General features: G+C 40.1%; 1 protein-coding gene across 1 annotated transcript in view; it reads left to right on the forward strand.

Annotated features, from left to right (window-relative positions):
• Positions 1 to 668: 668 nt before the first annotated feature.
• KDM4A (lysine demethylase 4A) overlaps positions 669 to 26,271 on the forward strand; it is a 31,283-nt gene continuing 5,680 nt past the window's right edge. The window contains exons 1-21 of the mRNA XM_020783231.3: positions 669 to 824; positions 2,067 to 2,248; positions 3,929 to 4,104; positions 5,361 to 5,475; positions 5,913 to 6,106; positions 6,594 to 6,643; positions 8,139 to 8,242; positions 10,294 to 10,431; positions 11,276 to 11,523; positions 12,359 to 12,549; positions 13,267 to 13,637; positions 14,589 to 14,709; positions 15,795 to 15,973; positions 16,883 to 17,081; positions 18,994 to 19,070; positions 19,578 to 19,633; positions 19,909 to 20,017; positions 21,013 to 21,201; positions 22,512 to 22,682; positions 23,339 to 23,458; positions 23,808 to 23,900. Coding sequence (XP_020638890.3) covers positions 2,111 to 2,248; positions 3,929 to 4,104; positions 5,361 to 5,475; positions 5,913 to 6,106; positions 6,594 to 6,643; positions 8,139 to 8,242; positions 10,294 to 10,431; positions 11,276 to 11,523; positions 12,359 to 12,549; positions 13,267 to 13,637; positions 14,589 to 14,709; positions 15,795 to 15,973; positions 16,883 to 17,081; positions 18,994 to 19,070; positions 19,578 to 19,633; positions 19,909 to 20,017; positions 21,013 to 21,201; positions 22,512 to 22,682; positions 23,339 to 23,458; positions 23,808 to 23,900 — 3,039 coding nt within the window. The 5' untranslated portion in view covers positions 669 to 824; positions 2,067 to 2,110. The remainder of the gene's footprint in view (positions 825 to 2,066; positions 2,249 to 3,928; positions 4,105 to 5,360; positions 5,476 to 5,912; positions 6,107 to 6,593; positions 6,644 to 8,138; positions 8,243 to 10,293; positions 10,432 to 11,275; positions 11,524 to 12,358; positions 12,550 to 13,266; positions 13,638 to 14,588; positions 14,710 to 15,794; positions 15,974 to 16,882; positions 17,082 to 18,993; positions 19,071 to 19,577; positions 19,634 to 19,908; positions 20,018 to 21,012; positions 21,202 to 22,511; positions 22,683 to 23,338; positions 23,459 to 23,807; positions 23,901 to 26,271) is intronic.

The following is a 26,271-nucleotide window of genomic DNA, read 5'->3' on the forward strand; positions in this document are numbered from 1 at the left end:
GAGATCAAAGCAAACCTGTCTGGCACAATCAAAACGGATCCAGGCCAAGATATTTCATCCCTATAATTCCTTAAGAAATCACTTTCTTTTCCTAAGTCAATGCAAAATCAAACAGATACAAAAACAGTTACTGTATCTGGCGGATGCGTATACTGTATTACTACCACCTTATCAGCCAGCTGTTATGTGTTTCTGCTACTCTTCAGTGCTAACAACAGAAATAGACATTAGGTAACAGCAACACCGCGTCAAGAGCGCCATGGCTTGGTTTCTCCATAGCTCAGCATCTTTGCCTGGTACGAAATCTGCTTAGCAACAATACTTTTCCCCAATGATTGGCTAGCTTCATTCATACGTTTTACTTTACTAACTGGATTTGAATGATAATTACTTTAAACTCATGGGGAGAAGAGCAGAAGTCGGGGGCGGAGGGGGAATGAAAAGACGAGACGAGACAGGAACAGATACAGACGGCACGCTCTCCTTAATAACTTCAGCGGATGGATCCCCTTTCGCCTCGAACAAAACAGAAGCGTAACGACGTCGCCCACAGTTCGTAAATCACTGCCGAACTACTTTCACGGCGGGGAGCGGTAATTCGAGCGGCTGTCGCAAAGCTGACGCAACGAAGACGTAAAATGATTGACAGCGTACGTAGGCAATGAGAGAGTAAAGTCGACGCAGGAGCTTGTGAGGATTGGACGTGGCTGGGGAAAGTAGTGAGCGTGCCGTGAGGGGGCGGGCCCAAGGACGGTGCTGGCCCCAGGCTAATACTCTTCGGGCCCTGTCAGAGGTTGGTTGAGGTGGTCCTTGCGAGGGCCTCGGTGAGTAAGAAGGGGGGGGGGGTTGCTGCTGCTCGGGGATCCGTGGCCGAAGGTGGGCCGTGAGAGTAGTGGGGAAATGGGTGGGTGGAAGGGGAGCGTGGTGCGGGCGCGGTTTCCTCGGCTGGCCTGGGTCGTTGATCGGGGGATGAGACTCTTCGGGAGCGCTCGGGTTCCCCGCAGGGAAGACGAGTAAGATGGGGCTTGAGGTGGGAGTGGAAGACGGACTCTTCTTCCTTCCTTCCTTCCTTCCTTCCTTCCTTCCTTCCTTCCTTCCTGTGCGGTGGAAGAGAGGCCCGGCGGTGCTTCCCTCTCAACGGCAGGGCCTCCTTTTCTCTGCGCCGGAGAAGGAAGCGTCGGTCGGTTCCCTTCTCTCCATCTCACCCCTCCCTCAGCCACGAGTGAGGGGGGGGACTGATTCTTCTCTCTCTCTCCCCCCCCCGTCCGCCACCAGGGAAGGGGAACTGCAAGGCCCCCTGCCCGTAGGCAACCCGACCCTTTGAGCAGCCGGGGGTGGGTGCAGCTCCCCTTCTTTTTCTCTGTTGGCCAGGCTTTTCTACCTTATGTATAAACACAAAACACGGATGTGGGAAGGTGCATGTGCACTGCAACTGAGGCATGTTTCCCTTTCCCTTCCTTTTTCTTTGGCGTAGTGGTTTGCTTAGAAGCAGTTGTCTCAAAACTGATGCCTTGTAATTCATGGTACTCGTACTCTTTCTCCCTCCCCCCCCGTGTGCTTTCTCTGTGTCATGTTGTTAAGTTGATTCAGACTTAGACGATCCTAGTAGGGGTTCCAAAGTATGTGTGATATTTAAGGAGTGGCCTTGATACTGGCACAATTCAGGTTGCCAAAGCCCTAATCTGACACTATATCCTACACTATTTCTCTAGTAGTCATCAAACCGTTTCTTTACCTTAGTTTCCAGTAGCCAAAATAGCAATTATGAGGGTTTTTTTCCCAAAGTAAAGAGCCATATAGGAGATACACACTGATTTTTGTGCTTTGTCGGGCTTTTTTAAAACAATGTTGCACTTAATGTGCACATTGAAGTTAGAGAGACACGCTGACATCAGGAGTTGATTACATCAAGATAAGTGTTAGAAAGGTTTTCTATTATTTCATTCTCAAGGCAGTTGGGCCTTAGTTTCGCTATTTTTTAAACTAAATACAATACTTTTATGTTCATTGTGCTTTATTATGCTTCCTCTGCTCTAGATAGCCTGTTTGTATTCTTTTTTCTGTAGGTGTATTAAGCCTTTTTCACATGTGACAAACACAATTGTGAACAATGGCATCCGAATTAGAGAAGCTAAATCCAAGCGCCAGGATAATGACTTTCCATCCAACTATGGAAGAGTTCAAAAATTTCAGCCGATACGTTGCATACATAGAGTCCCAAGGAGCCCATCGAGCTGGACTGGCAAAGGTAAGAAAGACTGCAAAAGGTATCCGCGAAGGCTTTCACGGCCGGGATCTAATGGTTGTTGTGGGTTTTTCGGGCTCTTTGGCCGTGTTCTGAAGGTTGTTCTTCCTAACCTTTCACCAGACTCTGTGGCTGGCATCTTCAGAGGACATCACTCTGTGCTCCAGTGTTGCTAATGCTTACCATGCAGGGTAGTCATCAGAGATCAGAGATTATTCCTATTACAGATACATCTGACTGATTATAAAAATGCATTTGTTTATTTTCATTATGAATCAAGGGTAGTGATTCCGGCATTCTACAGCTTCACTAGATAATTTGTCAGAAATTTTTATACTCATGCATTTCAAAGAATGCATAAAGTCTCAAATTGGAGCAGGGGTCAGGCCAAGCATGCTGATATTAACCCTCTTATGTGATCCTAGCCTTCATTACCCAGACATACTACTGCCAGAATAGCCAGATCTGAACTCAGCGAACATCTCCACCTAGATGTGAATAACTTCCATTCATACCTCTTTACTCAGGACAGGGAGATATGGATGAGGGCACAGCCTTAATACACATTTGGCCAGAGTCAGCATGTGTGACCCCATTATTATTTCTACGTCTACCCAACATGGGTTCTTTGGAATATGTGATTAATTATCTTACTGGAAATAGAAGAAGGTTATGCATTTGTATGACAGTGTTTGCTTTAAGAAAATACTGTAAAGAGAAATAGGAAGTATAAGCCACTGTTTTGTGAAATTATGAGAGTAGCACAAATGAGTCTATGTAGAATGTTATTTCTGTAGGGTGTGCCAAAATGTTTATCCATTTTCCAGAATAAATTCTTAGAACTATGGTTTTGGTGCGCAAAAACCTCTAAAAATAAAGATATGCACTGTTTCTAGTAATCTATTAGCAGTAGGAGGGCTTTGGACCATTGACATAGAAATGTATCTTTTAGGCACTTTTTTATAAGCAGAATGCTACTCTGTGGAAGTTACTTACTGGTAACTGATCCTTGATACTTTTTTCCTTACTCACCAGTGGGTATTTTGGGTAGTTTTTAGTATCAACACAGGAGCCATTTTGGCATCCAATTTTTAAGCTGAAGTATTGTACTAGTTATACAGGAGTGCTCCTAAGCAGGTGCAACCTGGCATCATGTACTAACCTGCCTTTCACATAACATTTTTAATATAATAATAATAATTTTACAGCCAGTGTTTATTGTAATTTATGTGAACAGTCTAATTCTAATTGATGGTTATGGTGATTGGTACTTTGGATAATACATATATATTTATAGTTTTAGTACTTGAATTTTAAAAGTCCTGTGTACCCAGCATTTGAAATTACTGGCAGCCTGAAGAATTTGGTTGTCTGTCCTTGTAGGATGTCTCCTGTACCCCTATTAACAATTGTTACTTTGGGGAAATACCGTATGGTATGTTACAAGGCTGTTGCAGGTAAATTATGCAGTTTTGATGTGTTTAGCTTTCCTTCTATTATTATAAGGTACTAAATAGAATGCCTTATTACAGCATTCTTTGAACCAGTGAACACACTATTACATTTACAGGAATACTATCTGAAATTAAGATAGAAATAATGTTTTCAGATCTACTCTCTGTAGACTTATTTACTTGCTGGATTTTGTAAGCCTTTTCCTTGTTTGTCTTCTGAATTTTGTAGGTTGTTCCTCCTAAGGAATGGAAGCCAAGAAGATGGTATGATGATATTGATGATTTGAATATCCCTGCTCCCATTCAGCAAGTCGTCACTGGCCAGTCAGGTCTCTTCACACAGTATAACATCCAGAAGAAAGCTATGACAGTCCGCGAGTTCAGAAAGATAGCGAACAGTGATAAGTAAGGACATTGCTAAGTATCTCTCTGATGCTTCCTATTTCTCTGTAAATAAAAAGTGTACAGTCGGTGATTTATAGAAGAGTGACTATATTCTGCTTAAATAGTTTTTCCAGATTACTATAAGCAGGATATAGAGCAGTTATTCATTGTGGTTGCTAAGGGAAGATTAGGGAAAGGTGAAAAAATTAAAATAGTTGGAAATCTTCTAAAACATCACCAGTGTTCTGAATTATAGAGGGATCACTATGTGGAGTTAATCTCTGTTAAATTAAAACTATTTGTAGTTGTGTTGTTAATGTCTAAAATGTTCAACTGTGATTTGTATAGTACGAGTTATATCAATTTTTGGAAGTATATTTTGAATAAATTTCTATACCTTTTTTTGCTTAAAGTAATGAAAAACAAAGTGATAGTATAAGCTAATATTGTTGAACTAATTCAATCGTACAAGTATGAGTTGTAGATACAGAGGTCTGTATTCTGAGCAATCACAATCCAGGCAAAATCTGATGCCCAGTTTGGAGTTTAGCTACAGTTAGATGTTTAAGCAGGAGGTGGATTAAATGCAATATAGAGTGTACTTAAGTGGATTAAGGTTCTGTAAAGAAGCTTCTGTGTGTATGGACTGCCATTTATTTTCTATTAAAAATGCACTTCCCAGTGCACAAAGGAATGGGACAGCTCCAAGGAGCAATGTAGAACATGCAAACTCTAAAACACTGGTTCTTAACCTTGGGTTACTCAGATGTTTTGGACTGCAACTCCCAGAAGCCTTCACCACCAACTGTGTTGGCTGGGGTTTCTGGGAGTTGCAGTTCAAAAACATCCAAATAACAAAGGTTAAGAACCACTGCTCTAAAAGATACTGGGTTTGATCCATTTCTGTGGTTCCAGTTTTTACCCTGATGAAACCTGCCTGGATGTCCCTTTGCTTGCTTTGTCAAGTGTTATTACCAAAACAATTTGGAGAAAATTGTTCAGCCATGCAATATCTTCCCTGAAGCCTTTTAGTTTTCAAAACATTGAAAGTATTTGGTGTAGTATTTAAGTGTGATTGCCTAGTGTGCCACTTCAGGTATGAAGGGAGATAGCAGTTTATTATCTTTTACTCTATGGTTTTCAATGTTTGTACTTAATCCACTTCTTGCTTAAACATCTGTCTGTGGTGTTTAAAAAACTGGCTCATTTTGTGATGATCCATGGACAAGAAAGTTAGTGGAGAAATTGTTTATAAAAATGAATCTATTCTAATTTAGGTATTGTACACCTCGGTATACAGACTTTGAAGATCTTGAACGCAAATATTGGAAAAATCTTACATTCAATGCTCCAATCTATGGTGCAGATGTTAATGGCACACTCTATGACAAGGTAAAGAGGGAACGGGACACATGGGCTTCTCTAATAATGTTGGAGTTTATAGATTTTCAGTGCTAATTATAAACTGCTTTAATACTAAGCTCTTCTAGGCATCAAATTGTGCTGTTGAAGGTGGTATCTGTTTTAGTCTAATGCAAGTATATCCATCCCCACTTACCGGAGCAATAAATACGGTAGAGAATAGGAGAAATACATATTAAATAATGTTATAAACTCTTTTTATTTTGAAAACCATGGTAGTTTTGGAAGCAGTAGATATGGGTTAGTATTTATTTATTTAAAATATTTTACCCTGCCTTTGTCCTTAAAAGGACCCAAAGTGGCTTGGGTATACATGGTATAAAGTAAAGGATAGTAAGAGGGTGACAGCTGGTGCCATATAAGCTAGTGGCTCTTCTTTGATTATCTTCATTTAATTTTTTTTAAAGCATGTAGATGAGTGGAATATTGGCCGTCTGAATACAATTTTGGATATCGTGGAGAATGAAAGTGGCATTACCATTGAAGGGGTGAATACACCGTATCTCTATTTTGGGATGTGGAAAACTTCCTTTGCTTGGCACACTGAGGACATGGATCTCTACAGTATCAACTACTTGCATTTTGGAGAACCAAAATCATGGTGAGACAATCCTTAAAGAAAGAATGAATGATATACAATAATTCTACTTGTAGTTACATACATAATACAGAAAAATATAATACTTTGCTTGTCTGTATATTTTTATTTAATGAATTATCTAGTAAGACAGGAGCTGAAATCCTGCTCTTTAAATCTGAAGTAGTAGCAAACTAACACTGATTAAAGGCTTTATCTGGTGACTTTTGTGGTACTGAATTGCATTGTACTCCAAAATCACATTTAATCATCTGCTTTGCCATTATCGGTGACATCATATCCACTACACATGCAGAGAGATACAGCAGAATTTCTGCCAGCCTTTCTGGAAAACAAGCTTTCTGATTTTCTCAGTTTAACAAAAGTAGAAAGGAAGGTGAATTGATTTAAATTTTCTTACTGTGAAAATCATAATTATTTGCCTGTTAAACTTTCTTGCAGCATTGAGCCTGAAATTCTTATTGTTTTCTTAATTGTTTGGGTTTTACAGGTATTCTGTTCCTCCAGAGCATGGGAAACGGCTAGAACGTCTTGCTAAAGGTAACAATCTCTTTTGTCTCAAAAATGATTTGTTTTTGAGCAGAGGTGTAACATAACATTACCATAGCTGTAGCCTGAATTGAGTGTTATGACACAGATGCCATTTACTAAACCTCTCTTTCCCAAATAGTTTATGAATGGAGTGATGAAATTGTTGAGATCATCTCACAAGGATTTGTTGCTCTAGGTATTAATTCTTAAGAGAGCTAATTTTTTAAAAAATGGCATATTGAATAAATTATCTTTGCACTGCTTCCTTTTCTTTTGTTTATGGAAACAGATATGGACAAGCTTTCATTGTGTCTTAAAAGTTAGCAAAATTTCATGGCCAACTTCTCAGCTTCTACATTCTTTGAGTTGAAAGAGCAACTGTTAGTCATCTGCACTATGCAATAGGTGCCTGCAATAGTCACACCAAAGCATGTGTGCGTTTACTGTTACAGTGGTGATTGTGCTGCTGGGAACTAATGTTGGTAAATCAGTTTGAGCATAGAACATAAGAAGACGAGGGGCTGTATGTGACAGAGCACATACTTTGTATAACAAACATTCAAACCATGACACCACTAGGATGCTAATTGATCAAATGTAGGAAGGATCTCTGTTGAGACTTTAAAGACCTGCTATGCAGAGACTCACTGCATATGTGAATGTGGAGGGTTGTGCCCAACAGGTTAAGTAGTATCTTTGGATTTGAGCATGTTCTTGCTTTCCATGGACCTTAGATGGCTGAAGAGAATTGAGTGGGAAATGGAGAATTACGCCCTCCAAGTTCCTCTGAAGGGGCACTACTTTCCTGTGGAACCTCCATACCTTGGCTTGTTTTAAGTATGAAAAGGCCTTTTTTTCTGAAATAGAAACAAAATAATTTCAAAAAAGGCATTTTAAAATCCAAAATAGGCTCAGGGATTATGTAAGTGATAGACATGGTCTAGAGGGGCGGGGTAAAAATCAAATAAATAAATAAAAATAAATAAAGTGATAGTTGTGGTTCTCCCTCTACAGAATTCTAGAAACACAATTCATCACCTTTCAGGACCCCATCTAAAAGTGGACTCTCAATACAAACAGTCAACCCTACTAGATGTTGGAAGTGGATCTTATGTATGCCATTCTGCCTTCCTTACATAATATACAAATGTTCTTTTAAAATGTTTAAAATCTACTAGGCCATGGACCTGTTTTCTGCACTGCTAATGGAAAAAATCTACATCCTTCTAAGTAGTTGCATTGTGGCAAGAGATGTCATAATAGAAAGTGTAACCTCACTGTTCCGTAAGAGAAACTGTGGCTGCAACCTGAGCACCTCTTGTCCTAAAAGATGCCTTTTAGCTACTGTTTGTTTTGTCAGTTATTTGTAATTCTTTTTCTCTCCTTCATAATTGCTTGACTTAAAGTATTTAGGTCCTTAGTGGGAGAGTATAGGGGAAGCCTTTTTTTATTCAGTTGTCTGTCTAGACAGAAAAAGCAACCAGTTTTTTTCCCACTTAAACAGGTTTCTTTCCCGGAAGTGCACAGAGCTGTGAAGCTTTTCTCCGTCACAAGATGACCCTGATTTCTCCATCAATACTGAAGAAGTATGGCATCCCATTTGACAAGGTATGGAAGGAGAACTGGTGTAGCTACATCTTCAGAGCAAATGCAGGAACCACCTGAGACAATTGCAAGATTGTAGCAGTGGGATATTGAAGAGCAGATAAAAAGGCCAAAAACCCAATACCCTTTGTTTTCACTGGAATTCAATTATTTGAGTGCCCTTAATCATGTAGTTAAAATGTTAACTGTTGCATACAACAGGAATCCAGAAATGTGCAGATGCCCCCCTGATTTTTTCGGGGGAGGGGGGCATAAAATTAATTGCTTCTCAAAACGGCACTTTGTGGCCAGAATTATTCTGCCATGTTCAACATATACAGTGCTCTGTTATGCCAGCAGCTAGGCTTTTCCAGAGTATGTGGGGAAAAAAAGTATCCAGTATGGGTCTATCTTTGACTTGCACATTGAACATTTGCTGTAGGATATTGGCCTGCACATGTTTGGTACTCACTTGTTGTTGACTCTGAGTGAGAAGAAGTCTGAAAACTGGGAGGAAGAGGAATGAGAGAGAGGATATATAAAAGGAGGACTGAAGAAGAGATGCATAGATGTATGAAGTGTGCAGAGAAAACCATTATTGTCTAGACAGGTCAGTTCACAAGGAGGACTTTTTAGAGAAGGACATGTTACCTACCTAAAGAAATTGGTGGATAAACTGAAGATTACTGTGTAGATGTAAATGGGCACCACTATATCAAATCCTATAACAGCTCAGGTTAACACTTGCTCTTCTGACTGCTGATTTGATTGTTTTGCATTTAAAATTATTTTATGCCCCCTGCTGACTTTTTAGTGGGGAATAAGAAAACCAGGGCGTGGAGCATGAAATGGACTAAGCAAAGCCATGGTCAGAAGCATTCCACATATCAGAAATTTGTTGCAGAGCCTGGGTTATCTCAAATGACTAAGTTAAAACTTTGACATGTCTCTTCTGCTCCCATTTTCAGAATGGTGTAATTTGCTTTAAATTTGGCAACTTACTTGCAGCTTTGCAAATGAGTTCTGAGATGTACCGCTTGATGCAGTGCAAGGTGGTGGTGTGTGTGATGCATTTGATTTCTGCTGAGTTAGCATAACTCACCTCGACATAATTCTCTTCTGAGTCTATTTATACAGTTTTTGCATGGTGAAAGAGAAAAGGCAGTTTTGTGATGTTGCTAGTTATCAGTCTTTTGAAGCTTTAGTTCCCAATAATTAATCTAAACATTTGTTTACAGGTGTGTTTTCAATCATATATAATTAAGTTGTAGATTGTTCTTTTTTTAACCTAAGTGAAATAGGCCAGATAAAATTAGTCATAATTAGAGTCAGGTCCATGGCCTGAGCCGGACTGGGCCATGGAGACAGACCTGTCCCCCCCGCACACACTCCGCCCCGCACAACCCCTTTGTGCATGCACACGAGTGCTCCCCACCCCTTTGACCATGCACATGACTGCCCCCCCGAGTGCCACCCGGCCTGTTGTGCATTCTTACAAGTGCGCGCCTGAGCACTGCGCCACCCTTTGCACATGTGCACAAGTGCGTCCACGCCCACACGAGTGTCCTCCAGCTCCTTCACACATCTGTATAAGCACGTCTGCATGAGAGAGAGAAGTGTGCTCCTTTGAGTATGCTGCCCTGCCTTCCCCAACAGGGTTAAAAAGGTTGGAGACCGCTGCCCTACGTAGTTCTTCAACAAACCTCCCGTCTTTGTTTTATTTGCTTGTTGGTTTTTAACTTAATGGTTTATTTCCCAGTTACATTCTCAGAATACATTTTTGGCTTTTTGGGATATTTAAGCGGGTCATCTTTTTCTGTATCGAAATAGGAATGTCTTACTCTACAGATGTTGTTGGAGTCTTCTCCACTTTCATCATAATTGACTATGGGACTGATAGGAGTTGCAGTTCAGCGACATCTTAAAGCCTAAATGATATTCATCCTTGTTCTATATCATTTTTCCAGAAAGATAGGCATAAAAAACCTTTTTATTTCCATTCTTATAGTACTAATAGAAGAATGAGTTGTAGAGATTATGAACTATAGCAATACTTGTATACTTCTCTCTTCCAGATTACCCAAGAAGCAGGTGAATTCATGATAACCTTTCCTTATGGATATCATGCTGGTTTTAATCATGGCTTCAACTGTGCTGAATCTACTAATTTTGCCACACTCCGGTGGATTGAGTATGGAAAGCAATCGGTTCTAGTAGGTGTCTTGTTTCCTTCTCCCCATATGTTTAGAAAAATGATATTTTTGTTGTCTGTTTAGCCACTCGATGTTCTATGGTAAATGGCAATAAATTATTTTTTATCAATAGTCATGGACAACAAGAGCTGGAATAAATATTTTAACCTTTTGAGATTGAGATCATTTATAAGCATGCACAGTGAGGTTTGCTACAAAAAAGGTCTCTGAATTTCTTGTGATTTGCTGTACAGAACTATTGTTGCTTTCTTACCTTGAACGGTCAGAATAGCCATTGCAATACATTAATTGAGAACAATTCTCATTTGTTAAGCTAAACTCCACAGTTGCCTGTTAACATAGTTTCTCAAATGTACCTACACTTGGCTTTATCCACTGTGTAAAAATAAGACTTCTGAAATAGAAATACAGTAATGGAGCCTGCTGATTCACCCAGTACTCTTCAGATAAGTTGGATGTAACATATACCTTCCTCCCTGAGATTCCCAGGGTTTTTCCTTCAGGAGGTCTGATCAGGTCTATGCCTATTACCATTGATAATGTTGTAGCCTCAGATAATTACAAGACGTTTACTGATTCTGTATTTTATTTAATTGCATCATTTACAAATTTAAGATACAGAATGCATCCAAGAAATCCGTTGGCCTCAGAATGCAAGCCCATAGCAAACTGGCATTGTTTCCATCTCCCTTTTCTGCTTCAAAGCTCTGCATCTACTATTAGCTCTGATTTGGGATGATTTAATCTGAAAATTTTCAGTGATTACAGGAGCAGAAAGCATGGAAGACATTATATTAGATTGAAAGGAAGTATGTGCCCTAATCTAGTTTGATGTTTCGTACAGTGTTCATGCCGAAAGGACATGGTCAAAATCTCCATGGATGTTTTTGTGAGGAAATACCAGCCAGATCGCTACAAGCTCTGGAAAGCAGGGAAAGATACAACATCCATTGATCATACTCTTCCGACACCAGAGGCAGCAGAGTTTTTCAAGGGCGAACTACTCCAGAAAGTTAAAAATGAGAAACAGTGCCCTGAGGAACTGGAACTGGAAGAAGAATGCAAATCAGATGAAGAGACAGAAAAGAAGAAGTATGTTTGAGTATTTTTTATTCATAGAAATTGTAGTTTAATGTGTAGAAGAACTTGTACTACCAAGCATATATGCAATTCGTCTGCATTCTGTCTTAAAAGACTGTTAAAAACTGCAGGCTATGGGAACATGATAGTGTTACCCAACTTCTTTCTTTCCTCTTATTTTCTTTAGTATTCATTCATTCAACTTCTCCACACATTTGATTTTGACCTAAAGTAATAGTCAACCTACTTGGGCTGTGCCTATTAAAAATGTTTTTTTAAATCCATCTTGCAGTATGCTGGTGAATTTGTAGATGTAAGAAAACAAATCTGAAGGAAGATGGCTGATATCTTTGAACAGATTGTGTCAAAAATATTTGTCTCATAGGCCAATGAGAAAGCATGTAAAAGGTTAATGTAGCTTTAATTCGGGTATCTTATTATATTAGCGTAAAAATAGCAACCTTCTGGCTGATACAAGTTTACATTCAAAGTGGATATTTTTATTCACATGTGGAAGCGGACTTGTTTGTAATAGTCCATTTGTCTCTTGCTTGACTCTTCTCCTTGCAATAAGGGTTATTTGCAGTTGAGAAAGAAGTGGTACAACACTTCTTTCAACTATTGGTGTCAATGAATGCCTATCATCTGAGTCATCCTGTACCAGAGAGTGGGTTGAGGTGCCCTGTCAGCATTTTTCTCTTGTGGATAGTATGTTATCTCCATGCAAATACAGCTATTTTAGAGCTGCAGTTTTGGCTTGTGAAAGGCTATAAACAATCTAGTCCTTAAAGAGAGCAGCATAACATGCTGGTTAGAGTTGTTTAATATGTAGGTTTATTTATTGCAGTGTGCCCAGGCATCGCATTGGAACTAAGCGACACCGGGTCTGCTTGGAGGTTCCTCATGAAGTGAGCCAAAGTGAAGCCTTTCCAAAGGAGGAGTTTGCCGCAGTGCAATTCGAGATGGATGTTGCAGAGTCTTCAGTTGGACCTGCTAGGGAGCCTGTGCAACAAGGAGACCAAGGGCTTGCACCCCCAGGTAATTTTACGACTCTCTGGCTGTGCTCATGTCCACTGCAGCCCAACAAAGAAATAGGAAAAAATATTTAAAGCTGAATAGAAAAGACATTTTCAAGGTGACTGGGGCAAGTGCACAGAAGCTAGATGGTTTCTTTGAAGTTATATTTACCTCAGCTGCTCATCTTCATCATTTGACACAATCTACCAGTGATATGCTATCAAAAGCTTTTCGTTAAAAACATTAAAAGTGAGTAGCAATGAACCCCAAAGAACTGGGTGTTCAACCAAATATTGTGAAGGAATTGCTGTGGAATTGGAGAGCTGTCAGTGGTGACAGTGACAAGCAGCTTCTCATGCAAATCATTAAAAAAGTAACTTAACTGTGTTAAGTTACTTAAAGGTAACGTAACACAATGTGTTACATTTTTTGGAATAGTTGAGCAGTGTAGTTGGGATGTAGATGGAGGTGAGATAGAATCCTGTATTAAATAATATGGATGAGATGGTTGTATATATGTTACGAGATTAGGGGAAAGGACTGAGCTGGAATGTTTTCTCAGATTTTGAATTTATAGCCGGAAACGTGACTTATTGGGGCAGTGCTTGTGTAACTTGGTGCCCCATAGTGGCTCATCTCTGGAAGCCCTAGTTAATTTTCAGGCTTTAAGAAGTGCTTTGGATATATTTTTTCAAGGTCAGTTGCTAATGAGTGCTTTAAACTTTGTTCTTGATCCAGAATATGGAGATTCCTCAGATGTAAAATTTGAAGAACTGAAAAATGTCAAACTGGATGAGGAGGAGGAAGAGGAGGAGGAACCAGAAGCGGCTGTTCTGGATCTCTCCATTTCACATTCTGTGACTTCAGCTTTGACCCAGTCTGCCATGAAGCAGCAGAGCTCTGTCTCCAGCCTGCAGTCTAGTTCTTCTCTCTCTTCAGGTTCCTCAGATTCTGAACCATCTGATTTCCCCAGGCAGGCTGTGGAGCAGACCGAGATCCTCACAGTGCACAGTTATGCTAAAGAAGAAGCCAATGGCATGAACAATGAATGGCCCTCTGGGAAGAACGCCAGTGCTACAGCCAGTGTGAATGAACAGGAGCTTGCAAAAGTAATGGAGAGATCATCGGGGGAGCAAGGGGTTGCATGAGAGATACATATGCTATAGCAGTGGTCCGCAACCTTGGGTAACCCAAGAGTTCTTGGACTGCAACTCCCAGAAACCCTGTCCGGCATAGCTGGTGGTGAATGCTGGGAACTGCAGTCCAAGAACACCTCGATTACCCAAGGTTGGGGACCACTGTGCTTTAGGATACATTACAGACAGGATTTAATTATTAATAATTGTTAACATGGACAGCTTTCTTGCTAAGACTGCAGTCTTTGTTTTAAAATGTGTCTTCTGGGCCTCAAGTGGGCAGCTTGTGGCATTTCAGATGTTGTTGGATTGCACTCCTCTCTTCCCTTACTGTGGCGGTAGTGACTAGGATTGAGAGAAGTTGTAATCAGCAATACTGGAAGGGCACAAGTTGCTTACTCTTTTGATGTAAGGTAGCACATTGCAGTGGAAGACAGGAGAGCCTGGCGTGCTCTGGTCCATGGGGTCACGAAGAGTCGGACATGAGTTAACGACTAAACAGCAACAGAGCACATTGTCAGCTTAGTCCTTAGAGTACTTTGCTAGAGCAAATAGACATTGCAGGCAGTATGTGTGAGGGCTACTTTTTCAGCTTTGGACACCTATGTAGGTACTTTAATACTTAGAAGCCGTATATTTATATTTCTGTTTTCTAATACATGAGTACTTTCTCAGGGTGAAAGACTTGCACATAGCAGAAATGAAATAGTAAAGCACACAAACTTCTCTAATGTTTAATCAGTAATGCTCTGATTAAAAGCAAAATTTTGGTACAAAGCTATTTGTCCAAAACCAGCTTAAAATTCAGTTGATCCCTCCTTTCCTGGCAGTTTCAGTTTAACAATTTTTTTTCTAAATCTGTTATGCTGTGCTAGACCTGTTTCTGTAATATTATGGCTGCTGACTTCTTTCTATATTATCCAGATGGCGAAGGAATACATAAGATCAGTAAAAGATCGTAAGAAATCAAAAGGGCGTCGCCAGCCCTTGAGCAAACTCCCACGACATCATCCACTACTTGTTAAAGACAGCTTCAGTGATGACGGTGAGCTTGATTCTTTTTCCTTACCATAATGAAGGCATGTTGTCTATGATAAAGCTGGCAGTGATGAAAGTATTCAGCCCCTCCAGTCTCTTGAAAGTTTCACCTCTTTTTACGTTACAATACCAAAAAAAAAAAAATATATATGGTATCCTGTTCCATCCTCTTCTGGAAGCCTTTGATTTGTAATTCCTGGGAATATGAAGCCTTTGATTAGCTGAACCTGCGTTTATTTGATGTCAGAATTTTCAGCAACTAGATTAGAACCAAGAAGAACACTGTTTTTCTAAGATGGAAAAATTTAAAATAAAATATATTTTATATCTCTTTAAAATTATTTTTGTTTCGATATGTTGTTGGTATTTATCACTTCCAAGTTGTTGGCCCCAAAGCCTTAGTAGGCGGAAAGCTAATTGTGTGGGAAACATTGAACAGCATATGGGGGAGCTATGGTTGTCATTGTGTCTAGTAAAAAAAAATTGAGGCGGGTTATAGTTGTCACTTGTGATAGTGCATTGTCAGTCAGATGTTGTTGTGCAATTGGTAAAACTTAAGTCTTTGCTTAATCTATACAAATTACAGTGGTGCCTCGCATAGCGAGGTTAATCCGTTCCGGATTAACCTTCGCTATAGCGAAACATCGCTGAACGGGACAGGGAAAGCCATTGGAACGCATTAAACATTGTTTAGTGCGTTCCAAAAGGCTCCTTTACTCACCGTTCAGCGAAGTTTCCTATGGCCGGCAGCCATTTTCGCGCCCTCGTTAAGCAAGGGGAGGGCGTGGAAACGCTGCGCGTGGCCATTTTGGGGCTTCCGGCGGCCATTTTGTCCGCCGAACAGCTGATCGCCGGAGCTTCGTTTTGCGAAGATCGGTAAGCGAAACGCTTACCGATCTTCGCAAAGCGAATTTCGCCCTATCTAAAGCTCGTTGAGCGATCGCATTAGCGATCCCAAAAAAGGGATCGCTATGCGATTTCGTCGTTGTATGGTGCGCTCGTTAAGCGAGGCACCACTGTATTCTCATGGTTGGTTGGGGAAAGCTAAAAGCTTATAAATGCTGACTGATCCTAATGTATATGTTACTGCAGAAATGTCAGAGCAGGTGGCACTGGAAGAGGAAACTGAGGAGACAGAAGCATGGGCAAAGCCCCTCAGCCAACTATGGCAGAATCGCCCTCCAAACTTTGAGGCAGAAAAGGCATATAATACAGCTATGGCTCAACAGGCTCCCTACTGTGCAGTCTGCATGCTCTTCCAGACCTACCAGGTGAGCAGGTTAAATTCTTTTAGAGACCTTGGTAATACAGGATACTGAGCAGATATGGTCCATGTAAACTGGGGATTGCAGCTGTAGTACTACTTCAGCTGTACAGTTGATACTGCAAATATCTAAATAATCTCACTGTATCTTTATTACAAGTGGCACTGAAGTCACAACATCTGTTGCCCTGTATTGCTGTGTTTGTAGCCTCATGTTTGGTTGCCACCGACATACTGAACATTTGCATGCATGTTTACCTTTGTAAATCTGATTCCTACTTATCCACAGCCTAACCTGGAGGCTATTTTCCTGTGTTTCCTTTTTAGCATTCAACAATGCCTTTTCAGAAGAACTATTTGAAGTATGATTTCAAATTTGCATCTGTCTTAATGATGTAGATTGTTTTGCATCAGTTCTCTTAGGCATAATATTGGCCAAAACCATGTCATTTAATGTAGGGTAGGCCAATTGAACCAGTGGAGATTTGGTAAGTCACCTCCTCCATGAGTGCCACTACTGTAGTTGTGACTTATTATGTATGCAAAAATACATTGCAGTTACAGCAGGCCCATTTGATTCAATAGAAATTAGAAGAGGTGACTCACCAAATCCCTACTGATTCAATAGGCCTACATTAGTACAACTTATTATTCATTATCAGTAATACTTTATCTTTTCTAGCAAAGAATTCTACAAACTCCAATTCTGATTTGTCAGTAATAAGCTAAGTTGCTTATTCTGATTTAGACAGAGTAAATTAATATTTGTTGTAGGCTTTTGCCATGACAGTACCAAAAAGATAGCATATATATGGGTTAAATTTCAGATGGGCAAGTGGACTTGTTTATAGCAGCACTGTAACATGTCTTACTAAGCTGGTCTCCTGTAAATGCATTTTTTCTTTCTTTCTGACAGGCAGATTGTGGAAACCAGAGCTCACAGGTGGTTCCAGATGCTGCTGATGGAAAGATGAGAACCAAACCTCTAATTCCTGAGATGTGTTTTACTACCACTGGTTGCAGCACAGATGTCAGTCTCTCTACACCTTACTTGGAGGAAGATGGCACCAGTCTTCTGATCACTTGCAAGCGCTGCAGAGTCCGTGTGCATGCCAGTGAGTATTACGTATTGTGGACCTAACGAACAACTGACATTATAATCTAATACTATATGTTGCCTCTCTATTAAAATATATCTCTTTGAAATAACCTCACCTATATTTAAAAAAAGGGACATGGTGGCACTGCAGGTTAAACCGAAGAAGCCTCTGTGCTGCAAGGTCAGAAGACCAGCAGTCATAAGATCAAATCCAAGCGATGGAGTGAGCTCCCGTTGCTTGTCCCAGCTCCTGCCAACCTAGCAGTTTGAAAGCATGTAAATGCGAGTTGATAAATAGGTATCACCTCCGTGGGAAGGTAATGGTGCTCTGTGCCTAGTTGTGCTGGCCACGTGACCACAGAAACTGTCTATGGACAAACACTGGCTCTACGGCTTGGAGATGGGGATGAGCACTGCGCCCTAGAGTTGGACACGACTGGACTAAATGTCAAGGGGAACCTTTACTTTATTTTTAAAGTGGGAAATGTGATTGTGTTGCAGCTCAGAACTGCTTGTTTCTGTGAGTGTTAAAAGGCAGAGAGATAGGAAAGCTGCATTCTGGGCCTACAGTGATTTGTACAAACAATTAGATGGTCAAATAAAGTGGAATGTAGTGCATTTAGTATGAGTTGACAAGTAAAAGAACAAAATTCATAATCCTTCTACGTAGTAGAACTTGAGCATACCAAGTAAATTAATAGGCAGAAAACGTAAACTATATTTAAAAATACTTTTTACATCACTGAATCACATCACTTGCTACATCACTGCATCATCTAATTGCAGGTTTCCTAAAGGGAAAAGCTTTTACTTTTGGCATTTCTAAGCTGAGAAGTGAGACTTCAACTCCCAGCATCCTTTGCACCTTGGAGGATCTGACCTCCACTAAGTCATGTGACATGGGAGTGATTGACTTGCTGGGCAAGAAGGACACTGGGCATTGTCTCATTGCCCATTAGGCTCTAGAGTGTGCCTCCCAAAGAACTGTGACTCCCAAGAGAAACTGTTGAACTTTCTTTTCTTTTCTCCATTTTTCTTTTAATTAACAATAAAAAGCAAAGGCCAGAGAACCAGATGCAGTGACAGAAGTATGCCCTTCTCTAAGAGGGCAAAATCTAGCAATCTGAAATTCATGTTTTTAGTCTAAAACTCCAAGAATTCTGCTTGCAGAATCCAAAAACATGGAAGAGCACATCCCTAGTTACTACCCAGTTGCAGTTAATTTCTAGCTAGGGTACCCATCCCCTTGACATACAAAACAAGGCCCAGATACTAATAATGGGGTGTCTGTGTCACCTTTCAGACTCTAGGGTTATGTCTCCTCATTTACTAACCCTTTTGACAGCAAAAATGCAACTTAACTGTCATATTATCTATGTTTAACAACTAAGTGATTTGCAAGGTTGCCAGGTATGTGTGTGATGTGTGTTATTGATGCATAATATTAATGCTTTATTTGTCATATAATAGGGGCAACCTCAAGTAGTAAGGTGAAATAGATACCACTCTATTGCTTATTACTATCTCAAAGTTAGAGGCAGCCAGTATTCTGGGTATTCAGAATGTCTTCTGAGATCTTGTGTGATTAGTACTAAATTAACATTAGCTCTTAGATATTTTCCAAACCCTGTTGTGAACCAGTTCTTGATACCAGCTATCTTTTCCTATATAATCATGGTTTAAAGAATAGGTTTCTAGAAATTCTCATTAACTCTTTCCAGCTAAAATGGTGATGCAGCCTTTGTTCTAATTCTGTGATGCCATCCTTTTCTTCTTCTTTTGTTCTGAATGCCAGCCCATTGTTACTGTAATAATTGATATGAAAAAATAAAATCTGCTTTGGAAAAGTGTTGTTTAAAATTTTGGCAGCTCTCAATAAAGGCAACAAAAAATAAGCATGTAGCCTTTTCTCTCTCACTTACTCATAGGTTGTTATGGAGTAGCCCCTGAGAAGGCAACTGAAGACTGGAAATGCTCTAGATGCAAAGCTAATGCTTTAGAGGAGGTAAGACCACATTGTGCCATATAATATTCACTAAAGTTCTCTCACTGCAGGCATGAGCCTCAACTCTGTACAATTAGAGCCAGTTTAGGTGTAATCTATGGGAAACTGTCAGAAAATATGTCATTTAAATTTACATCATTTAAATTTAGATAGATCTCTGTAGAACTCTGAACTAGATGTGGAACTGTGTCTCAACAAACAGCAGTTGTATTTTCCATGAAATGTGCTCATGTGAGTTATTAAAGCTGATCTATGATAATGAAAGCAGAACCTCATACTGAAGTGATTAAATAACAATACTGATTCCTCTTCCTCTTTAGTATGTTAGATTGAAACTGACTTCACAGACAAAAGCAGTTAACATCTCAGATGGCAATTTACCATGACTGTATCTCACAGGTGGTCATGTGTGTTTAGGGAGGATGTTGGACATTTTAAGGACATGAGATTCTGAGAAGAGCATGCTACTTTCTTTTTTAATATGACTGTTCTTCCTTCTCTATCAAGGATTGCTGCTTGTGCTCACTTCGAGGAGGTGCACTGCAAAAAGCTAATGACAACAAGTGAGTTTCCATGGCTAACCAAATATGGAAGGTCTGTTTTCTAGGACGCATGAAATGTTCACTTATTTGAAACAATAGATTAGGTAATATATGTGTTCCTGATTCGATGCAAAGCTGGCCAGGTGAGAGTTTGTACAGTACATAGGATCATCTTGCTTTATGTATGAGAGGGTGTGCACGTTTGTCAGATACTTCATCACTATTAAACATTCTTCACTTTCTGCAGCCCTTTCTTTCTCAATATATCCCAACTCCTAGTTGCTTTTTATTTTTAGGTGGGTCCATGTCATGTGTGCTGTGGCAGTTCTGGAGGCTAGATTTGTGAACATTGCCGAACGCAGTCCAGTGGATGTCAGCAAAATACCACTGCAGCGCTTCCGGCTGGTAAGAAAGCACATGGTTCTGTTTCTCTGAAATGATTGGTGGTCTTAGTGTATGCTTTCATGTGATTTATGTGTTAAGTCTCTGACAAAGCTAGTGAAAAAATGATGTATATGCACATCATGTACATACAAAATAATAATAGTAGCATGAGATTATAGAAGGAAAAACAGCAGTGGAGTGGTAAATATATATAAAGCACATAATATTTCAGCGCTCTCTCCAGCAGTCCTATAAGATAACTAAGTATCATTCACCAAAGTGCAGATAGGCTGCAATGTAACTGAAAAATGATAGCCTCCCAAAGATCACTGAAAGAGTTTGTGGCTCATACTCCATCAGTAACCCCTGTACTTAAATATACTCTGCAGCATATCAAGGCCAATTTAAGGGATCCTCTAGAGATAAACAAAATTCAGAGAACAAAAAATGTGTGTGGTAAAAAAGCTCTTTTTAAAAAGTTATTACTGATTTTTATGGTAGTTTGTGTGAATCAGCTACAGAGGTGTCCATTTTAGTGTAAGAAGAAAGAGGTGGATGTCTCTTTCAACCTTCTCTCATCCAAGGTCTTACACTAACACCTGAATTTCTTTGTCTTACTTAGGACTGTTCTGTTGCCTTCTACAGAAAGGAACGCATTTCTGTAGCTGGCTTAATCCCAGATACAGGCAGCAGCTAGCTTGCATTTCAGCACTTGTCTTTACCAGCTGTGAGGCTATAGCAGAAGTAGTTTGGAGCAGCACAGGTCACGTTAGTCACATTTGTATGCAAGTTTTGAAAAAGGGTTTGGGATTATGGAAGCTTGTTTACCAGCCAGTCTTAATTGATATAAATTCACATTTCTGTCATGACCTCAGCTACAAAAATACAGCATCCAAATTGGATTAGAATTTTATAATGCCAAAATCTGTCCTTCCCAGTTACCCAGTTGTCTAGGTTTCCTGGTACGTGTCGACCCAAAATACTTTGATTGCAGTGTTCACCTTATGTGTTCACAGAAATGTGTCTTCTGCAAGAAGCGGCGGAAGCGAATTGCTGGCTGCTGTGTACAGTGTTCTCATGGCCGCTGTCCTACATCCTTCCATGTTAGCTGTGCGCAGGCAGCTGGAGTCATGATGCAGCCAGATGACTGGCCTTTTGTAGTCTTCATTACTTGCTTCAGACATAAAATCCCATCCCAGGCAGAGGTAAGTCAGACATAGCTCTTATTTTCCATGGATGGTTCATTACTTTTGAACATGTTAGCCAGCCCAGCTGAAGCCTGAGCAGTGGTAAAATGATCAGTAATCAAAAGACGTATAGTACCAGAACAAACATTTTGAATTTGAGGTGAAATTGATGAACTTTAGAATTATAGGGGGAAAAGAAATAGGAATATTTTCCTGTTTATCAGACCAGTGCCTCTGTGTTAATTGGCAGCTTTATTAATTTAGTTTTATTTATTTAAAATATTTTACCCCGCCTTTCTCCTTAAAAAGGACTGTATGTGGCTTACATAATTAAAAAGATAATATTTAAATGTGCAGACATTTAAGTATACAGTGGTGCCTCGCTTTACGATTGCCCCGCATTACGATCGCAATTGCGATTGCAAAACGATGGTCTGAATGGGGTTTTTTCACTTTGCGATGATTGGTTCCCTGCTTCGGGAACCAATTCTTCGCAAAACGACGATTTTCCTCCAGCTGATTGGCAGTTTCAAAATGGCCACCGGGTAAATAAAATGTCTCTCAGCTGTTTTCTGGGACGGATTCCTCGCTGCACAGGCACCGAAAATGGCCATCCTATGGAGGATCTTCGCTGGACGGTGAGTTTCCAGCCCATTGGAACACATTAAACAGGTTTTAATGCGTTTCAATGGGCTTTTTATTTTCGCATTACGACGTTTTTGTTCTGCAGCTATTTCGCTGGAACGAATTAACGTCGTAATGCGAGGCACCACTGTACAAATATTTAAAAAGAATTAAACAAATATATTTAAAATGGTAAATAAAATCAATACTAAAACACATTTAAAAGCAATAAAACACAACAATCCATTTAGAAAACCCCTTTCCAACAGCCAGTCATTAAGGGAAAGCCTGCCTGAAGAGAAAGGTCTTCATCTGCTTGCAGAAGGACAGTCAAGATGAGGCCAGTCTAGCCTCCTGTTTGAGGCAAATCCAGTGTTTTGGAGCAGTGCCAGGGAAGGCCCTCTCCCATGCTACCGCCAAACATATTGGTGAAGGTGGTGAGACCAAGAGAAAGGGCTTCCGTAATGATTTCAACACCCAGGCAGGTTCATAAAAGGAGATAAGGTTCTTGAGATAGCTTGGCCCCAAGCTGTTTAGGGCCTTATAGGTTAAAACCAGCACTTTGAAAAACAGCTTTGTCCTGGTTATCTTTCTTTACGGAGTAGAAAATGCAGTCCTTGTTCCCTCAACAATCTCCCACAAACTTGAGGATCCAAATTTAGTTCCGGCTATAAAGCTTGACTACAGTGCTTCTCTTCCCTCAGCGAGCCAAGGCTGCTCTACAGGATCTTGCTGTGGGGCAGGCTGTTATCAGCAAGCACAAGAATGGGCGTTTCTACCAATGTGAAGTGGTCAATTTAACCAAGGAAACCTTTTATGAGGTCAACTTTGATGATGGATCTTTCAGTGATAATCTGTACCCTGAAGACATTGTGGTATGTTGTGTACTAAGTGTTTTGCTCCACTAGAGGGTGTACATTTCAAGCAGATATCTTCTTACATGCTCATATCGGTGAAGTGTTGTTCTGATGAAAAGAGGTGGATCTCTAAAGCATCCGAACAGGATTCAGTACTTTGCTTTGGTGTGCAACATCTGTTTGCAGCTTAGCATTTCATTCCCTTGACTCCTGTATTCTCTCTTCCATTTGGCATATTTGATGTCTATAACACCTTTTAGGAGGCTAGATAATACCAGTTCAAGCTGGTCGCAACATGAGACTGAAACACTGGATGGAGTGTTATGTGCTTTTGCTGCCAAATATTCACCTGAATCATTTATTACAAAGCTCAGGTCACAGACAAGTATCTACTGTGGTTAATCAGCCAGAATTGGCTACATGTCTTTCTTAGAGGAGCCATGTCCTTATAGCACAAATCTGAAGTTCAAGGCAGGAATCTTCTTCCTGTAACGTTAAGACTTTACAAAGGATAGCAAAAACTCCACTTACATAAGAGACTGACATCTGTCTTATCCAATGCCCATACATCCACTTAATTGATACTCTTCCCCAAGAATAGATTACTGTAGATAGTGTTTCTTCTCCCCATGTGTCAATAACTAATCTTTCCTTTGTTTTTCCCACATCAACAGAGTCGTGACTGTGTCCAGCTGGGCCCCCCAGCTGGAGGGGAAGTTGTTCAAGTCAGATGGACAGATGGACAGGTCTATGGAGCTACATTTGTAGCTTCACATGTAATCCAGATGTACCAGGTAAGATAGAGGAGAGAAAGGGATTGAAGTTTTGTTTGCTCTGCTTTCTTTACATATTTGTGGCTCACAAACTGGGAGGAATTTTGCCTCTTATTTGCTTTGAAAGTCTGGCATTACACAACTGTCAGATGATTTCTGTGCTGTGGCCTTCATCCATGCTAGTGGAAAAGTGTTAATTTGTTGCTGTGAAAGGTTTCTGGAATAGGCTATTTGAAATTTGTGTAACAGAATGCATGAAATTTCAGTACTATGCTGGAGACAAGTTGGACAAAAGCATTCTATTGGAAAAAAGCATTAATGGGATTGTTCTCTGTGTTCATCTAAGCCATCTGTGTTTTTCTTTGTCTAGGTGGAGTTTGAAGATGGATCACAACTGATGGCAAAGAGGGATGATGTGTACACACTTAATGAAGAGCTTCCCAAAAGAGTCAAGTCAAGACTGGTGAGTCGAGCAGGGGAGGTTAATCCATTTAGTTTTTTCTACAGGAAAGCCATGATCAGTAATTTTTTTATGAATGTTGGGCATCACTTCCATGCATTTAAACATTTATTTCCAGATGCCTTGTAGGAGCAAGCAACTTCACTTTGATCTGGGGGGCATTTTTCTGCACTTGGAACCTTCTGGAAAAGCCATAGAGAGCACAAAAAAACAAAATGGGAGGTGATTGGATGTTTATTTGGTGGGATCAAATGGTGCACAAAAACCTTGGCCAAATGAATCTCCAGTCTTGGAAGTTTCCAGGAACTGTAAGCACCATTGTCTTATTTAGGCAGTTTTCAGATTGATATTATGAAGGTCTACACATGGGAATGTCTAGACCTGCTCCTCCCATGGTCACACTTCTCCGATTTCCACTACTGGGAGAAGCTTCTTGCTTGTGTGTAACCCCTACACATGATCAGAAGTTTCTCCTTTTTGGAGACAGCATTGAAACGAGGGAGACTGTGGTGATGGAAGGTAGCAGGGTGAGACACTCCCCTAAAAGTTTGTTTAAGGCGCTAGGATGAAGAACACTTGAAAACAACTATTTTGAAGAGCTGTACAGCCTAAGGGTCATGTTTTGCCACTCCTACCTTGCACACAAAGATACGATCAAGTTATTAAACTAAGATGGTAGGGTTTGCTGAGGAAGTGGAAATATCACCCTAGAAAGTGCAGCACTGTTGTTAATTTATTTAAAATATTTTACCCTGCCTTTCTCCTTAAAAGGATCCACTAGCCAATAATAGAAGACAACGGACATTCTGAGTACAGCTAAAATTCTTGACATTTTTAACCTTTCCTCAGAAGAAACTTCAAGCCACTGGTTCAAAAGTCAAGTATATTTTACTTAAATGAGCCAACTGTTTGGGAAGTTATTATTGGAAAAGACTATAGGAGGGCCCTGAACTTTTTTTTAAAAAAGGTTATATGTTAAGAACATTAGCGATTTCACATTCTTCTGCAAATATTAGTACAGTGGTACCTCGACTTACAAACGTCTCAATTTGCAAACATTTTGAGTTACAAACAGCTCTGTCTGCAAAATATTGCTTCGACTTGTGAACAGAGCCTTGACTTGCAAACGAAAAAAAAAATTTCCTGCCCTTTTTTTTGAGATATGTTCAACTTAGGTCAAAAGAAGAAAAAAATTTAAAAAATTCTCCCCCTAGTGGCAGAGTACAAATTAACTGGCTTTGCATTAGTTCCTCTGGGAACTAATGCCTCTACAGTGGTGACCCGCATGACGACGATAATCCGTCCTATTGAAATAGCTGTTTAGTAAAATCGTCATTGTGCGAAAACCTTTTCCCCGTTGAAATGCATTGAAACCCGGTTTAATGTGTTCCAATGGGGAAAATACCTAGTCGTCCAGCGAAGATCGCCCATAGGGAAGCCATTTGACGAGTGCCAATCAGCTGTAAAAATGGCTGCCCTGCGAAGCATGGGTCCGGAAAACACAGGGCAGTCATTTTGCAAAGCCAACGATCAGCGGAAAAAATGTCTTGTGAACCAACGGTTCGTGAAGCACAGACCTAATCAACGTCCAGAGAAAATCCCCCATTGGAATGACTGTATTGCGAATTGCTATAGCGATCGCAAAAAGTCATTGTTATGAAGATTCGTCATTTAACAAGGTCGTCGTCTTGCAAGGTACCACTGTACTTGCGAACAGTGCCTCAACATAAGAACGAAAAACAGCCGGTATGGATTAAATGGTTTTCAGTGCATTCCTATGGGAAATTTTGCCTCGACTTACGAACTTTTCGACGTACAAATGCCGTTCCAATACGGATTAAGTTCGTAAGTCGAGGTGCCACTCTATATGTATTTTTTTCTTACACAACTCACTTTGCTTCTCCTTGTCACAAGGATAAGGAGTCATATCCATTACTGATGCCCTGCTCTTTTAAATAATCTGACTCTTTCCTGTTTACACTTTTGGTTTATGAGACTTCCAGTGGCATCTAGCTCTGAAAAGTTGCAAAGCTTAGCATATTTTCTGTGCCACAGGTAATTGCTGAATCTTAAAACCTATAAGCACTCTCTTTAGAATCCTAATGCCTTTAAGCAGATCTTACCAGAATCTAAATATTTTAAGCACTGTTACCTTTCTTAAAAAGGTGAGATTTTTAAGATGATGTATCTTCACTGAGAACTGCTTTTTTTAAATGAATGGAATACACACAGCCCTGTCCCAAGAGAGCATGAATGTACTTGTGAACCCTGTTCCAGTGGTCATCAGCATTTGTAATCTAACTGTGAGGGTTCAGTTTTCGGGGCTGTCTGTTCTCCAAATAAAGGACGAGTCGGTTGAGGTAAATCAAAGGGT

The sequence above is a fragment of the Pogona vitticeps genome, chromosome 4 (assembly GCF_051106095.1).
Source record: "Pogona vitticeps strain Pit_001003342236 chromosome 4, PviZW2.1, whole genome shotgun sequence".
Lineage (NCBI taxonomy): Eukaryota > Metazoa > Chordata > Lepidosauria > Squamata > Agamidae > Pogona > Pogona vitticeps.